Genomic DNA, 17,945 nt, shown 5'->3' on the forward strand with positions numbered 1-17,945 from the left:
GGCCAGAGGTGGATGAACGCAGTACCCTTGTTTGGGTGTAGGGCCTGATCAGAGCCTGAAGGTACGGAGGTGCCTTTCCCCTCACAGCTCCGTAGGCAAGCACCATGGTCTTGTAGCGGATGCGAGCTTCAACTGGAAGCCAGTGGAGAGAGCGGAGGAGCGGGGTGACGTGAGAGAACTTGGGAAGGTTGAACACCAGACGGACTGCGGCGTTCTGGATGAGTTGTAAGGGTTTAATGGCACAGGCAGGGAGCCCAGCCAACAGCGAGTTGCAGTAATCCAGACGGGAGATAACAAGTGCCTAGATTAGGACCTGCACCGCTTCCTGTGTGAGGCAGGGTCGTACTCTGCGAATGTTGTAGAGCATGAACCTACAGGAACGGGTCACCGCCTTGATGTTAGTTGAGATGGCAACATGGTGGCAACAAGTTGAGATGGCAACAAGTTGAGATGGGAACATTATGGCAACATGGGATTACACAGAATAACCAAATGGCCAATATTTAGATATAGTACTTTATTAATCCCCATGGGGAGATTTGATTGCACCAGCCAAAACACATTGCTAATAAATACACCACAAAAACACAACAAGGACACACAGACACTAAAAGCGGAATATCAATAAATAAACAAGTGTTTGTGTTAAAAAGCCTCATATAATATGGTAAAAAGGATCTGTGGAAACGTTCAGTTTTGGACATGGGGAAAATAAATGTATGCCATTGCACTGCGATGCTCATGGCAGGTAGACCTGTGGAGGGGGTGGCTAGTGTCGGCCTCTACAGTATACTCCTGAGGGTTTTTTTGCCTGCTGTGCAGAATTTACACAATGAAGGTGGGCAACCATGATGCATATTTCTTGGTCTACTACACAGTAGCCTTTACACTAGGATGGGCTGGAGTGTCTATGTATTCATCCACAATTTATGTTGTACATATAGCCCAAACGTATCTATAGGTATCTATAGGTATACAAAGCCAAATCCTGTCATATATTTAAGCACATCGCGTTCATTTTAACCAACATTCTTCTCCCCTGGAAGCCATGTTAAGGGGGCGTTTCATTCTATTTTCCCCTGGAAGGATTTTTTTTCCACTTTGCAGCATCAGTAGTAGCGTTGAGCCAGCCTCCTATGAATGTACGGTGGTTGTGGCTGTAGTTTTTTTTTAGGAACAGGATACGCATAAGGACAGCGAAGAAAAAAAAAACATAGCAATTCCTCGGGGATTTGTGAAAGGGAAACTCAGGTCTGCATTTATTCGTGTAAAGGACGACAAACAGGTACAAATTTCACGCTCACGCATATCCGGCTTATTTCGTTTTGTGGCGAGTTGCGTCTCCGAAAGAATTTCTTTCCATGTCTGATGAGATTACACATCCAATGCAATGAAAACAAAATGGGGGTTGCGCTGTAGCATGTGAGCAACATAATTACAAAGAAAGGTTACGGCCCGATGTCCCAGACCTTTCTATTTGAGAACAGCCGCGTATTTATAGTGGACAGGCGACCAACTGAAGCGAGGCCCTTGATTAGATAGGTGTCCATAATGCTTTTTCAATACGCGTACCCTATCCGAAAAATACACGTAGGCCTACCAGCATGTGAATTTTTATTCCTGCAGAATAGAGCGTCTATGTATACACATGTATTTAATTTGTCCTATATTCATGGCGATTTGTACATTGTCTTGTTATGTCGGTTAGGATCAAATTTTAAACGTCTCGTTTGACGAAAAACATGAATTAAATGACATACGTCGAGTATTGTAGGTTACAGTAGGTGTCACGATCTTTTCCCTGATCTTTTATTTTGCCCTTTCATGGGAGCAATCGAGGATACAAAACGCATTCAAGATGCACAAGAAAATGTAATGCATTCAATGCAATAGGGCCTAGCTATCCGAAATAATATATCGGTTCTCAGATTGCAAATGGGATTTCTAAATCTGGGACTCTACTGCAGGCCACCGCGGACCTCTTCTGTACCAGTATTATTGAGTTTGTTTACAACCTCTGGCAAAGTAACCTTCCCATCTTGAAAATCAAACTAATACTAATGCACAACTTTACAATTCCTCTGAACAATGCTTCGTATTTGGCAATTTAATTGAATTCTTAAAAGTTCCAATGCAGCCGTTTTTATCTCAATATCAATTCATTTTTGGGTAACAATTAAGTACTATAGTGTGATTGTTTTCAATTCAAATGTAATGAAAAAATAATAAAATTAAAATAAAAAAAAACTTAGCAAAGAGCAATTTTTCAAGCAAGAATTTTGCTAGGAAGGTCTGGGAGTGATTTGAGAGGGGACGGGAAACCTGAAAATCAGCTCGTTATTGGCAGAGAGGTTTGGAACTCTTTCTTATTGGCTTAACTAATTTGCCGGGTAGTGATGTCACCATGGAAGGCCAAAACTCTTCTCCCCCCACGGTCTTTTCAAACGGCTCTTGCATTATAATTTTCACAGTATTATTCAACCTCAGTGTAGAAATATATCAAACACAGGTAAATCACGTTTTTGACTGCACTGGGCTTTTAAATGTGGTAGGCCTTTTATTCCTTCATATTTTGGAATAATATGCTAATCTAGTGTGCTTTGCTTGTTTTATTCATTCTCTGTTCTTATCAACTTTCCAAAGTCAAGGTATAGGTATTTTCTTGCCTACATGAGGACAATATGATGCCCCTGATAGACCTCTTCTGTACATCTCAATCTTTGTTCTTCAAGTGTTTATGCATGTTTTATCAGTTTAAAGAATGATAAGTCATATAGCCTGCGGACACGTTGGTTGGTTTACTTTTCACACCCAGACTTCATATCTTGATTCTGCTACCTGTCAAAAACACATGCCTCTAGTCATTCTGCTCCCACCACAAACCCTTACCATTTCAATGCATAGAAGCTTCAAAATGGCACAATTATAGGCTTCTGCAGGAGTAAATCAGTGGAGGCTGGTGGAGTAGCTATAGGAGTACGGGCTCATTGTAATGGCTGGAATGGAATTAAAGGAACAGAGTCAAACGTCTTCCATTTGTTTGATACCGTTCCATTAATTTCCTTTCAGCCATTACGGTGAACCTGTCCTGCTATAGCTCCTCCCACCAGCCTCCACTGGAGTAAATGTAGTCTTTACTCAATTCCTTTTGGCATGTGGGCATTATAAAAACAGTTTTGCACAATAGGGTCTAGTGTATTTCAATTGGTTCATTGTTGCATGTATAGTACAAATAACCAATTGAATGTAGTTGCAATCTCCATCCTGAACACTAACCATGGTAATATGGACTGCTGTCCTCCCCAGGTAGACATAGCTGAGACAAGATGTCAGCCCGAGGAGGAAAGAAGAAGAGCACCAAACTGTCCCGCTCCGCCAGAGCAGGGGTCATCTTTCCTGTGGGGAGGATGATGAGGTATCTACGCACAGGGACGCACAAGTACCGCATCGGCATGGGGGCACCCGTCTACATGGCAGCCGTCATAGAGTACCTGGCAGGTTGGTATCTCGCCTGAGGGAAAACACACACCAATGTCGTCAAACACAAAAACAATGTTCATAAATTCACTTGTGTATTAATTACAGGATTATGTAAAATATGAAAATGTATATTTTATTGGTAAACGGTGGCAGAACATTTTTCTAATGACCATTTCTTGTTTAGCTGAGATTTTGGAGTTGGCAGGGAATGCAGCAAGGGACAACAAAAAAGGCAGAATAACTCCTCGGCACATTAAACTGGCTGTCGCCAACGATGAGGAGCTCAACCAGGTACAGTATTATTCCCCTTGAAATTGACATTTAAAAAAATAAATAAATAAAAAACCTCAAGAGTACATTTTTCATGTTGTTCCACTTCACTTGCACAATCGTTACACCATATTATATTACAGTATATTAGTGCCCAATAGGGATCCATAAAACTTTATGATGAAGGTAGTCCCTTTGTCTAAGTGTTCAGGAAGGTGCAGTTGACGCCAAATGGCATCTGTACCAGGTAGGATTTCATCAGGCATGAACTGCCACGGCTTCGTGGTTAACCTTTTTTTAGACAGTGGGGACATTCCGCCTGTATTCAAATAAGTGGGGATCAAATAATGATGAAATAATTACACTTAGACAATGATCTTTATCATTTTAGCAGGATTTTTACCACTTGCCTAGTATTTCTCAGAGGGAAGAAATTGACCAATGAGACGGAATAGTCAACTGATTCACCTGTTCTGTGGCCTCTCAGCTTCTCAGAGGGGTGACCATATCAAACGGAGGGGTCCTGCCTCGCATCCACCCTGAGCTGCTGTCCAAGAAGAGGGGCAGCCGAGTGAAAGTGGACACTCAGGTGACTGTGCCAGAGAAGAGGGCGGAACGCGTCAAGAGCATCAAGAAACCTACCACCAAAAAAGGCAAAGGCAAACCAGGCCGAAAGCAGAGGGTAAGTACACATGATTGGGCATCGTGAATGACAGCAAACATCTCAATATTTGTCAATGTGTTTGTTATAATGCTATAAGAAGCATGAGTGTGTTCTGTTCTTCATTGATTCTTTTCAAAGAAAAACACGGAAAACGACAAAGAGGCTGTTGTAGCTAACTCAACAGTGGAAGATGGGCCAGGTGATGGATTCACTATCCTCTCAGCGAAAAGCCTGTTCCTTGGACAAAAGGTATCATTAAATGTAGGCTCATGTCAGCAATGACGTGTCATTCTATGACACCTTTTATAAAGATACCTCAGAAATAAGTGACACGAGTCAAGTTTCTAAGTGATTTTGTTATAACTTCAACTCTACATCCCCTAAAACAGCTTTCACTAACAGAGAGTGAAATTAGCAAAATTGGAACCATCAAGGTGGAGGGAATCATCAACCCCACAAATGCAGAGATGGACCTCAAAGAGGGAGTGGGTGAGAATGCCAGACCTGCTGGTCTTTTCTTCTTAGACGTGTGAAAGGCCCACGGCCCATTATAATTATCCCTCTTACCTGTTGTGTGCTCGTCTGCAGGCAGTGCCCTGGAGAAGGCAGGGGGGCGAGACTTCTTGGAGGCAGTGAAAGAACTGCGGAAAGCACAGGGACCTTTGGAGGTAGCATCAGGTATGGCGATCTGGAAACTAGAGTAAAATCTGCTGAATGAGAGGTTTGAGAAGTTTCGCATGCAATGGTAATGAAATTGTTATTACCAAATGTGTTTATCCAAAGACCCACATTCAGCATGCACATAATAAACATCATTGACACATGATAGTCTCGCCCTCACTCACCTGTCTAGCCTCAAGTACACTGTCAATGCGTATATTTAAACCTACAAAGAAAGAGGGAAACATCAGTGTGTGTTTCCGTGTCTTCCTCCTGTAGTTGCGGTGAGCCAGGCCAGTGGGATGCCAGCTCGTTTTGTCATCCACTGTAACATCCCTCAATGGGGCTCAGAGAAGTGTGAGGACCAGCTGGAGAAGACTGTCAAGGCCTGCCTCTCTGCTGCAGAGGAGAAGAAACTCAAGTCTGTTGCCTTCCCCTCACTTCCTGCTGGCCGGTGAGACTACTCAACTACAGCTTTAAATCTATACCAGTAACAATAAAAACAGTGATACAACTAAAATACCTTTTAGTCACAATTTAATAATTTCATCCTTCTTTGTTATCAGTCGACTAAAACTCTGAACAATGTCACATATTAGTCAGTGAATTTAATAATTAGTGTACACCTGTACACCTTCCATGTGTACATTGAGATAGTCTTGTCCGTCTTGTCCAACTAGGCCTACTATCCCCTCATATAGCTGGCACATTGTTATTGTGGCAGATTGTAACCAATGCCAGCAATGATTTACAACAGGCTACATGTTAAACAATTTAGGCATTCAGCTTTTATCTCCCCTTCATAACCTTGGGGTGGGGGTAAATAACAGTGATTCCCTTAAAAATGGAAGAATCTGAGCTTTCCACAGCAATGCCAGAAATATTACTGTACTACTAATATTCAGCAAATAGTGTGAGAGTAAAAAAAAAAAAAAGTCTACTTTAGGTTACTTACAATTGAAGTGTCCTTGCTGCCAGTTAAAAAGATTGATGAGTGACTGAAGTGACCACCTGGGCAGATCAGCTCAATCAGACTGTGCTTAAAAAAACATTAATTCTGCCAATGAGAGGATTGCATTAAATATTCTGCAAAGGCATGCATGCTTATAATTGGACGTGGAATTTTCATCCACTAAAATTAAAACTCAGAAGTTATGGTCATTTTCATGGCATCTCGTCAGGAAAAATTGGTTGTTGACATTTTTTGTCAGTTATTGTTGACTAAATTAACATAGCTCAACATTCTGAACCAGGGCTCTTAATCTTTCCTTCTCAAAATGCATTGAAGAAGGTCAAAGGAGGGAAGGACCTTGAACCTATCTCCTCCAATAAAGGAGATAAGGTGTGAGGAATTGTAGAAAGTCAAATTGAGATTGAGCCCACGTCTGTGTATCTCTACTGGTTGTAGGAATGGATTCCCAAAGCAAACAGCCGCCCAGCTGATCCTCAAGGCCATCTCCAACCATTTTGTCTCTGCGACGACCTCCTCCCTGAAAAACATTTACTTTGTACTGTTTGACAGCGAGAGCATCGGAATATACCTTCAGGAAATGGCCAAGCTGGATGCCAAGTGAAGAGATGCTTGATTTGAGGTGTTTTTTTTAACAGTTGTATTTCAGATGGATCTTTGTTTTTTGCAGCTGATATAGTGTGATCAAAAGGTGCTGTAAGTAGGCGTTTTTGACATTGGATAGCCCTTGGAAGGCGTAAAAAAATATATGTTTGTGAGTGAAGTACTGTACGCATTTATGTTACACTGTCTTCCTTTTACAGGATTGCATTCTTTCTTTTTAGACTAGACTCAATGAATAATCCCATGGCTTGTCATTCTTATCCCTCATTTACTGATATTGTTTTCACATTCCATGTACAAAGACAATTTTGACGGTTGTTTTTTTCTGCTAGAATCCCTCTGTAGTTTCTGATACAGTTAGTTTACTAAGAAAAGTGTTTCTCATTCTGCTTTGAAATAAAAATCCAGATGTTTTACACCACAGATCCAGTTCTGATTTGATTAATGCATCATTTACCATCATTTACCCATGAATAGCACAGCAACCCAGTTTCATTATATTTATTACATTGTAAAAAGTACATGACCTTTTATTTATATATACACATGTAATTTCCTGTTCACTCAAGAATTAGCGCCTGGTATACCTAACAATGCAGTACAACAAATGAACAGCTTACAAAAAGACTCAACAACCCTGCGAAAGAGGGGCTCCACTTCATTGTATTGTATAGTGTTGGTGCACAGACAGACTAATGCGTTTCTAATTTCTCTGACATAAGGCAGTGGATTAGGAGAGTAATATAACCTGACCTGAAAGCAGTTGCTCCCAACTGTACTTCAACAAGAGTATTCATTCCCCAACAGCCCATTCCTAGCGGAATAAATAAGATTACAATTTTAAACTGATAACGGCCGAGAAATAAACTGCACTGAAGGTTATGCAAATCACAAGGTTGGGCATTGGAAATAGACACCACAGGGATATTACTACAAAGCAGCATCAACGAGTTAGCCAGCTAACTTTAATAAACAACCAGATAACTTCATTTTCTGTTTTATTCATTTAATAAACCTATACTTACATATGCATTTTTTGGTTGTTGAGTTAATTAGACCATGCCTATTTTGAATAAAGTTATTTTGGTAAGTTAGCTGTCCAGGTCATTGATCTTGCTTTGTAGTATACCGCTCTGAAATGATGGGGGTGGGGGCCACAAAAAATCTTACCTCATCATGAGGCGATGCAGTTGCTCTTAACAACCCCCCTCCCATTGCGAGCAAAACATTTTAGTGGCCCCCGTCTTGACAGTGGAGATCATTTTAGTTTGAGTTAATTTAGTGCAATTCTACATATTTTAAAGTACGTTTGCTGTAATTCTACAGATTTCTGCCATGGGGTGGAGAGAAGATTTATCTTTTTATAACTCATTTCATGCAATTCTACACATTTTGCCATAGGGTGGAGAGAAATGTTTGCCGTTGTTAATATGATATCCGAGTGAGACTGACTAACAAAATCAATGGGGGCCCCCCAGCCTGTAATTTGACCGTGATAACAAGTCTGGGTAGCTGGCCGCTAAATTAACTTGGCAATCAAACATTTTAGCTGACATGGGCTAATTGACTTACTATCAGGAGATAGTAAAACAGCTGATGCACAACCAAATTTTGAAATTGCACCTTGTGTATTCTACCATTCTAACCCACAACAGTAAGTTGAGAACCCGACTGTGGCGGGGGGCAGTGATCCGAGGGCCTTTCAAACAGGGGCCACAGGCCGCCGTCAGTTGCCCATCCCTCTTCTAAGTGGTTGATGCTTTTGAAAACATTCTTCTTCCATCATCACATGCAGCGAGGTGTCTGGTTTGGGTATAATTTGACAGAAGATCAAGGCTCTAACTTCAACCTACCAATATCTGAACTCCTCTGCAATCAATAAATTACTGTACTGCTTACTGTACAGACAGGGACATGCAAGAATACTTTCAGTGTCAAGTGGGATAAAGTAGTCCCAAATGAAAACTTGCAAAGATGATCCGGACCATTCATCTCATCACTTGAAAATGAAAACTGAATTTAATATCAGCTTGTCCCAGATTTACTGATGGCTGTCTATGCTCAATCTGCTAGTCAATACTGCACTCGTTTAAATAATCTCATTAAGACCTTCCTATAAAACTCCCCTAACCTGACCGATAAAAGCGAACACGCCCAGGCCAGACCAGTCGTCACATTCGGAATGTTCCAGGTGCTGTCCTTGTTAGCAATGGCAGCATCTCAAATCCATCTTTCCAAGGCAAACCATGCACACCTCTGTCCCTCTTGGGTATAACAGTGTTTAGAGGACTTAAGAAAACATATTGTCCTTTTAAAACATATTTTTGTTATTTTGGGCATTGTAATCAACTTTTTGCGAACAAGCTTGTGACAACATGTTGGCAAATTTCTCCCTCTTTGGAAATCTCAGGATATCATATAATATAATTATTTTCAAAAACCTCTGACACTACTTTATAATGGAAATATATAAACTGTATGCTTTATATTACTGTACACTTATATTTCGACCTTCAGATACAAGAGTTATGATATATCTAGTATTTCAATCTTTTGTTTTAAGACACAGTGCCCTGATACTTTGACTGGGGTAAATTAATCTCTGTACATCCTATTCAGTAAACAACATGCAGCACCTAAAACCAAATAAGTTATTCACTATGATTTATTTCTGGCAGGACCTCTAGATGAATGTTAAGCACAGGCATACTAACAACGTACTTAACTTTGTAGGTCTCAAGTTGAAACTGACTCAGTAGGAAAAGTGGGAAAGACCGAAGAGAGTCAAATAGGTGCTGTCCTTAACATCCATGCAGCCTCGTATATGTATATCATAAATATGTATTTTCTGATGAATACGTGAATATTGAAGGACAGCAGGCCCCAGGATGTTAGATAAGACCAAAGCTAGATGTGTCTGTGGTTGTTTAGTGTTGTCTGAGAGGTGACCATGCATGCCAGGGTATCTCTGTCAGAGTTGGTCTATCCCCTCCTGTGAAGGGGTGCAGAGCCTAAGGAAATCTATGTTGTTTAGGGGACAGGTGGGGGACAGTGTCCCCCTGTGAGAGTAAGCATAGGGCTATGGTGGCTCTATTTTACCTCCGGGGTGTCACTAAGGTCGGTGGGCCTGGGGGCAGGGAGCAGGGGGACAGGGGAGCTGGCCTCAATGAGGGCGGGGTTGAGGATGATGGGGAGGGACATGGGGGGCACGCCCCCCACCTGCAGATGGGAGGCCAGGGGCTGCAGGATGAGGGGGGACTGACTCATGTGTGAGTGACTCAGGGGGGTAGAGATCTGGGGGGACATCTTCACTGGGGTGCGCATGGGGGGAGTCGATGGGGGCACTGGAGATGATCTGTCAGTTCCTGGAAGAGAAGAGGACATTGATTCATTTATTTATTGTTGGCTATGAAACTGATAATGATCATTGGCTTTGGCCAGATTTCATAAATGACTGGCCATGTTAACATGGTTACCATTGGCACTAGGTGGTGGGGGATCTTGGGGCGACGCTGGTCTGCTGGAGGTCTTTGGCTCTGTGGGGGCAGCTGGCACTGGAGATGGGGACTGGGCTGGGGGTGGCGAGGCTGGGGGGGAGGGGGCAGCCGGCTGGGCAAGTTCCACTGGGGGACTGGGAGCAGGATCTATGGACACAGAGCACCATTGCATTTCAGTGATCTGGCTTTATGTAGCTATATAGCAGAAATAACACTGAAGGTTAAGTACACATGAAAAACATGTAGGAAGTGTATTCTAACTAACCTACATTCATATATTGTTAATATTCAAAGCATATTGGATAAAACAAGGCCTTAATAGATGCAGGTATAGTTTGTGGTCCTCTACCTGGTTGGGGTATGACTGTCTGTTTAAAGAGCTCTTCCCGGAGGTTAGGCAGGAAGCAGTTGATGCGTTCCCAGGTGATCTCCCACAGGTCAGAGTATCCCGTACGGGAGTCAACGCTGTGGAAGATTCCTGCTGTGTCCATCACCAACAGCATGTTCTTCAGAGACTCTGGAATGGCTTCCAGCTGGGGTCGGGGGGTGAAAAGAAAACCCAGCCCATCAGCCGTGCAATCACACACAGAAGGAAAAAACACTGAATGGAGCTGAATAGGAATGAACATGAACTGTTATTTTTCTTGTGTGCTCTCCTTTGCGTTTGACCACTCGTTGTTGTAAAGTGATGGACTTTTTAGACTAGCTATAGGTAACTGCCAAAATAAAGGAAACACCAACATAAAATGTCTTAATTAGGACGTTGGGCCACCACGAGCCAGAACAGCTTCAATGAGGCATAGATTCTACAAGTGTAGAATCTCCCGTAAGGTATGGAATGTTAACTGCTTAATTAACTCAGGAACCACACCTGTGCTTTCAATATACTGTGTATCCCTCATTTACTCAAGTGTTTCCATTATTTTGGCAGTTACGCGTAGAAACACCTGAGCTAATAGGTGTTGAAGTCGACATGTGATACTGTGCAATATTAGGCATCTTCACCAGTAGGTCACTGGAACCAGCGTGCATGTACTTGTCCATGAAGTCCAGGATGGTGAGCCACAGGGCAGCGAAGGTGGGCAGAGACAACAGGGGAGAGAGGTGCTGCAGGAACACCTGGTGTAGAACAAAGCAATAGAAAACAGTGAGATATTCAGATATGACATGTGTAGGACAGGCACTACCTGACACAGCATATTATACTATCGCTCTTCAGATGGATAAGGAATGCTAGACAGCGGATTTAGCAACTTTGTCAATTTCTCAACCCCCAAAAAACACCAAAGTCAACCCTACGGTCTGAACACATATAACAGATTTCACACTTTGAAATGGCTGCCTGTTGTGTGTTGACTGAACTCTGACCTTTGACAGCAGGGTGCAGGCCCTCATCCTGGTCTCCTCCATGCCTCCCACATCTGCAGGGCTAATATTGTCCAGCAGCTTGGTCAGCAGAGGGAACAGGACCTGGCAACACAGTACACAGTAATAAGAATACAGTTAACACTGATTTTAAAAAATCCCACTTATTTTCGAACTTGAGACTGTTTTGCATAATACTGCATTGTATTCAATGGGATATTTGCCATAAAATTCTAAATAAATGCCCATGGCAAGCCAGGATTTGGCCCCAAGTGCCTACTCTTTTAATGAATCATATATTTTACTATATATTTCAGAGGAGCCATTCTCATGACCCACCACTCTCCTTACACACACACACCATTTCACAGTAATCCTCCTATAATGTAAAAGATGTTCAGCATCCTCCTCTCACCTTGTTGAAGCAGGACTCCCACTCCACAGCATCTAGTGTCTGCAGGTCATGAACCAACAGTGCCCTCTGGAGGTAGGTCAGGGCCTGCATTCGCACCTGCCGCCTGGCATCACAGCACAGCCAGGCTATCCCTATGGGATTCACACAATGTATGGATACTTATGTCAGATATAAAGCGTTAAGACCGGCAAGAGTGTGAAGTGGAATGCTATATAGTGGAGTGAGAACAAGACAACTAAGTCCACTCTCTCAAGGGTCATCTCAGTGAATTACAGGGCCTTCAGAAAAGTATTCACACCCTTTGAATTTTTCCAATTTGTTTTTGCATTACAAAGTGGGATTAAAATGGATGTCATTTTTTGGCACACAAAATACTCAAGTGTTAAAGTCGAAGAAAAATGTAACTTTTGTTTAAAAAAAATACAAAAGAAAAATTAAAACACTAATATAATCTTTATTACTTAAGTTTTCAACCCCAAGTCAATACATGTTAGAATCACCTTTGGCAGCAATTACAGCTGAGTCTTACTGTTTAAATCTCGAAGAGCTTTCCACACCTGGATTGTGCATCATTTGCCTATTATTCGTTTAAAAATTCTTCCAGCCCTGTCAAATTTGTTGTTGATCATTGCTAGACAACCATATTCAGGTCTTGTTATAGTTTTGACATAGATTTTCAAGCAGCTAACTCGGCCACTCAGCAACATTCACTGTCTCTTAGTGAGCAAACCGAGTGTAGATTATTGTCCTGCTGAAAGGTGAATTAATTTCCCAGTGTCTAATGGAAAGCTGAGTGAACCAGGTGTTCCTCTAGGATTTTGTCTGTGCTTAGCTCCATTCCGTTTCTTTTTTATCCGGAAAAACTCCCCAGTCCTTGCTGATGAAAAGCATACCCATTAGATGATGCAGCCACCACTATGCTTGAAAATATGGAGAGTGGTATTCAGTAATGTGTTGTATTTGCCCCAAACATAACACTTCATATTCAGGACATAAATGTAATTTTATTTTTTGCAGTTTTACTTTAGTGCCTTGTTTCAAACAGGATGCATGTTTTGTAATATCTTTATTCTGTACAGGCTTCCTTCTTTTTACTCTGTCAATTATGTTAGTATTGTGGAGTAACTACAATGTTGATTTATCCTCAGTTTTCTTCTATCCCAACCATTCAACTCTGCAACCGTTTTAAAGTAACCATTGGCCTCATGGTAAAATCCCCGAGCGGTTTCGTTCCTCCGCGGCAACTTAGTTTGGAAGGACGCCTGTATCTTTGTACCAATCTACCAATAGGTACCGCCCTTTGCGAGGCATGAGAAAACCTCCCTGGTCTTTGTGGTTGAATCTGTGTTTGAAATTCACTGCTCGACTGAGGGGACCTTACAGATAATTGTATGTGTGGGGTACAGAGATGAGGTAGTCATTCCAAAATAATGTTTAACACTATTATTGCACACAGTGAGTCAATGCATCGTGTGTGACTTGATAAGCAAATTGTTACTCCTGAACTTAGTCTTGCCATAAAGGGGTTGAATACTTATTGATTCAAGACATTTCAGCTTTTCATTTTTTTATTCATTTGTACTAATTTCGAAAAACAGAATTCCACTTTGACATTATGCGGTACTGTGTGTAGACCATTGACAAAAAAATCTCAATTTAATCCATTTTAAATTCAGGCTGTAACAAGAAAATGTGTAATAAGTCAAGGGGACCGTGCGAATATTTTACTGAGTTAGTTCATATGAGAAAATCAGTCAATTGAAATAAATTCATTAGGCCCTAATCTATGGATTTCACATGACTGGGAATACAGATATGTATCTGTTGGTCACAAGTATCTTAAGAAAAATGAATCTCACTATGGGCCTCAGGATCTCTTCACAGTATTTCCGTGCCTAAAAAAAAATTGCCTAATATTCAAGACTAATGTTCAAACTTAGACGTCCAACAGTATCAAGGTAAATGACCAGTGTAAAGGACATCAGTAGATTAAACCCATTGCCCAGTGTCCTTCCTGTCCCAACAGACCGAACAGAAAAAGACTGTGCCTAAGAAAATAACGATAGCTCAAATCCCCCGCGCCAAGAAGAAATACGTCACTCTAGTCTGTGGAATGAACACCTTTGACATTGATAACACTCAGATTTATGAACATTATGTTTGGGATTCTGTGTTTTTATATATATTGATTACTATTCTGATGTTACTATACTTTTGTACCCATTGTTTTCAGTGCATGTTCAGTAGTACCAGGAGAGGTCATGTTCAGTAGTACCAGGAGAGGTCATGTTCAGTAGCTCCTACTATAACAGCCTCTACTCTTCTGGCAAGGCTTTCCACTTGACGCCAGATTTTTTTTGTCCCCAGCACAAGGTGCACCTGTGTAATGATCATGCTATTTAATCAGCTTTTTGATATGCCACACCTGTCAGGTGGATGGATTATCTTGGCAAAGGAGAAATGCTCGCTAACAGGGACGTAAACAAATTTGTGCACAACATTTGAGAGAAATAAGCTTTTTGTGCGTATGGAACATTGCTGGAATCTTATTTCAGCTCATGAAACATGTGAACAAAAATCTAAATGCAACATGTAAAGTTTTGTTCAGTGTATATGACTCTCCTCTAAATACTAGTCATTAGTTCCAATATAAGCAAAAAAGCATTAACATGTAAAAACCTTATTGTCCACGAAAACAGGAAATGTGCCTTTGGGTCCGCACAATGACATTGAAAACATTCCTCAAATGACTAGGAAACAATTATGAATTGTGTTTAACCCCTATTAATAAACACAGAGTTGAATGGTGCCAAAATGCAAATTTGCTTTATAGATAGCTAGGGGTTTAAGTCTCTGACCTTGGAGAAGTGGGCACCAGCAGCTGGTCCACAGTGTCTGGGAGTCAGCCTCAATCTTCTTCCCTGCGACCTCCAGGTGGCGCTGTTCCTGTGCCCAGGAGCTGTAGATGCTGGCGGCCCTCGTGTGCAGCGTGTGCATCAGGTCTAACAGCTGAGCCAGGGGAACTTCATGTCATTATGATGTGGTCATAGATATTCTAATCACAATACAGCTTGATTCTAAACATGAGTATGACATAATGTCTGTATTGGCTGCAAGACATTTCCTCAATAACATTTACATGTCTAAGTACTTTATTCTAATACTGACAATATATTTAGGTAATGATCTGTGATAAGAGTATTGATATTTATGTCATTTTGAAACGCTGATGGAGAAGAGGGGTATATTGTATAGTACAGTATTTTCCCGTGTGGCTCAGTTGGTAGAGCATGGCGCTTGCAACGCCAGGGTTGTGGGTTCAATTCCCACGGGGGGACCAGGGTTCAATTCCCACGGGGGGACCAGGATGAATATGTATGAACTTTCCAATTTGTAAGTCGCTCTGGATAAGAGCGTCTGCTAAATGACTTAAATGTAAATGTAATTTTCCATGTCTAAATTATTTCATTTATGTTACACAGATGTAAGGTTGCAAAACTCCCTGTAATTTACCAAAGACATGTAGGAAATTTGGGAAATCTATAAATGTATTTAATATTCTTAATATACGTGTCCATCTGATCCGTTCCATGAGTTTCTAGTAGACATCCCATATGGTTCTGGAGAAAACATCTTATGATATAATTTGAAATTAACTCTGCAGCTCTTCCAACTGACTTTTTTCACAACCGGCACCAGTTTGACCCCAAAATATTTACAACAAATATATATTGACATGGAAAACACCAAAATATATTTTTTTAAATAAATAAAGGATTTTCCATACTCATTAAAACAGCAACAGTTTTAACTATGTTGATGGGTTACATTTAGCATAATGTTTTACAGCCTTATGATTCTATTTTTATATTATAAACATGTTCTTTTGGGGGGGAAAATCTTTTATATTTCATGAAAATTCCCTAAAAGTCTTGAGTTTCCAAAATTCCTAAAGTTACTGGTAATATTCCCGCTCTTTGCAACCCTACAACAGCCCTAAATATCTAATATACCTATCCAAGCAATTAATTAGTCAAGGTTTGAAAGTTTAATTTCATTTAGAGTAGCTAGAGCAATGAGCATTGAGAATTCCCTATTCAGCCTTTCCAAAAGTTAATTTGTGAATAGGCAATACAAGAGGTGAATATTAGCATTAGTCGACTGAGCATGAATGCCTGATTAGTGCCAAATGAGTTCTGAAAAGAGATGGCAGACAATGTAACTTCTTAATCACACCTCAGGAAATGAGAATAGTAGTTCAAGGAGAAGAGGACTAAACACCGCCACAACATTGCTTAATTGCCATGACAACCATAATGTGCCAAGAGAGGGGAAGAAAAAGCTGAAATCTCCCCAAATCCCCACCTTCCCTCCGCAACCCCACCTCCCACCCACACACACCTGAGGCAGAGGACACCTGGGGCATATTCAGGTGGGTACAACATTACAGGACCTTCAGATAGAGAAATATATTGTGTAGAACAGACATGGTCATGTAGTTCGGAACGTTTCACCCAACTGAACAGAGCCCCTGAGCAGCACAGGGACCAAGGTAGAAGGGAAAGAGGGCTGCGGTACTTACGTCCTGACTAACCTGTAATGACACCGTGTGGTAGCTGGCTGGGACTCCCTCGTCCTCCTCGTCGTCGCTATGGGAACGGGAGGGCCTCTGGCTGGAGGCCTTGGCGCGGCGGGATGCCCCCTCTTTCTCCCGAGGCTTCCTCTTCACACGGGACTTCTGGGAGTCGTACTTGTGGTTCTTCTTCTTCTCATGGGTCCTGTAGCCTGTAGGTTAGGGACTGTTTTTAGCCATTGTTACAGATATATCCTGAGGGTGAAATTTCCTCCTAATAGTTGACTGATATCTCTGAACAGAGAATGAATGCCCACTGTTTGCTGCTCCCAAAGGTAATCCATTTTAGCAGTACAGAGATCATGAGACCATGCCTTTACCCTAAGGCTGTGTACAGTACCAAGACCTGAATTAGTTCAGGACTGCCCATTCTAGTGTAAGACATTGTGCAGTATGATAGTAATTATCTTAATTGATAGGTCTATAGGGTATGACTTAGCGCTTAGGAAACTCTCCAGGAAAAAATACATTCCTTTCACGTAATCCCCAAAGGCTATATCAACTCTAATTGAGTAATAGCAGGTTTTAGGGCTGTGCGGTTTCCATTTGCTTCCCATATAGATTAGAGTGGTGCTTAGCGTGAAGTCTTTGATCAACCAAACATTATTGTTAAGTGTGTAAAGCAGTGTTGACAGCAGGTATCTAAGGGTCTGGAGCACTGGGAGAAATTAAAATGCTCTCAGTGGTGCCAGGCTTGCACAGTGCACCAGCACCATCTCCCACTGTAATCCCTGCTTTACTCTAGAGTCTGGATCACTAACAGACTGCTGTTGCTGAATGAATGGGGAGAAGAGCAACCGAGTGACAAAGTCCTCAATTAGGGTTGGTGTGGGGGAGGCAGGGAACCCGGAGTCAGGTTAGTCACTATATAGACATGCCTTGAGATCCCCTTCCAAAGGCTTTTAAGAGTAACCACCCAAAATGCCAAACTATCAAAGCTTAATTTAGAAATTACTCAAACATAGTTTGATGACATGTGTTAGCTTGGAAAACAGCATTGATGTAAGGCAAATACAATGCCGAATTCATTGTTGGAAGATTAAGAAACACTTTGGAAAAAGACTGAATATAAAATGAAATTGATTTGTCAGTCAACAGGAAGTGATGAAAGAGGAAGTCGTACCTCCGTTAAGGCTGGCCTCCACAAACACCCGGATGGCCTTGACACACAGCTCAAAGTTTTCAGGGGTGACATGTGCAGCATCGCGTACTATGAAGGAGAGGGACTCCACACACTTGATGAGGGACTTGGTGTCGTGGAAGCCCATGTCTTGGCCCAGGGTCAGGCTGTACTGGTTCACTAGAGGGTTGAGCAGGGGCTTGGAGCCAGAGACCGGTACCTTGTTGATGTCCAGGTCATCTTTACCAACCTGCCAATTTAAACACCG

General features: G+C 41.6%; 2 protein-coding genes across 9 annotated transcripts in view; one reads left to right on the forward strand and one right to left on the reverse strand.

The window, feature by feature from the left end:
* The first annotated feature begins 1,079 nt into the window (after positions 1 to 1,079).
* On the forward strand, positions 1,080 to 7,070 carry LOC129836278 (core histone macro-H2A.2-like). Its single transcript, XM_055902224.1, has 9 exons — positions 1,080 to 1,285; positions 3,307 to 3,498; positions 3,665 to 3,771; positions 4,238 to 4,432; positions 4,553 to 4,663; positions 4,804 to 4,903; positions 5,003 to 5,092; positions 5,354 to 5,528; positions 6,483 to 7,070. Exons 2-9 carry the CDS (start codon positions 3,327 to 3,329, stop codon positions 6,646 to 6,648), a joined length of 1,116 nt encoding a protein of 371 aa, XP_055758199.1. The 5' UTR covers positions 1,080 to 1,285; positions 3,307 to 3,326; the 3' UTR covers positions 6,649 to 7,070.
* Positions 7,071 to 7,133: 63 nt separating this feature from the next.
* Positions 7,134 to 17,945, reverse strand: part of LOC129836276 (Golgi-specific brefeldin A-resistance guanine nucleotide exchange factor 1-like) — a 76,806-nt gene continuing 65,994 nt past the window's right edge. For 6 of the 8 annotated variants that reach the window (XM_055902222.1, XM_055902219.1, XM_055902217.1 and 3 more), the window contains 9 exons: positions 17,681 to 17,927; positions 16,507 to 16,709; positions 14,783 to 14,933; positions 11,925 to 12,055; positions 11,513 to 11,614; positions 11,150 to 11,263; positions 10,494 to 10,677; positions 10,124 to 10,291; positions 7,134 to 10,012 (listed from right to left, as the gene is read on the reverse strand). In XM_055902222.1, the coding sequence (XP_055758197.1) occupies positions 9,738 to 10,012; positions 10,124 to 10,291; positions 10,494 to 10,677; positions 11,150 to 11,263; positions 11,513 to 11,614; positions 11,925 to 12,055; positions 14,783 to 14,933; positions 16,507 to 16,709; positions 17,681 to 17,927 (1,575 nt within the window). In that variant the 3' untranslated portion in view covers positions 7,134 to 9,737. The remainder of the gene's footprint in view (positions 10,013 to 10,123; positions 10,292 to 10,493; positions 10,678 to 11,149; positions 11,264 to 11,512; positions 11,615 to 11,924; positions 12,056 to 14,782; positions 14,934 to 16,506; positions 16,710 to 17,680; positions 17,928 to 17,945) is intronic. The other 2 variants (XM_055902223.1, XM_055902218.1) reach the window with 1 other exon arrangement.

This window comes from Salvelinus fontinalis, chromosome 37 (genome assembly GCF_029448725.1).
Source record: "Salvelinus fontinalis isolate EN_2023a chromosome 37, ASM2944872v1, whole genome shotgun sequence".
Classification (NCBI taxonomy): Eukaryota; Metazoa; Chordata; class Actinopteri; order Salmoniformes; family Salmonidae; genus Salvelinus; species Salvelinus fontinalis.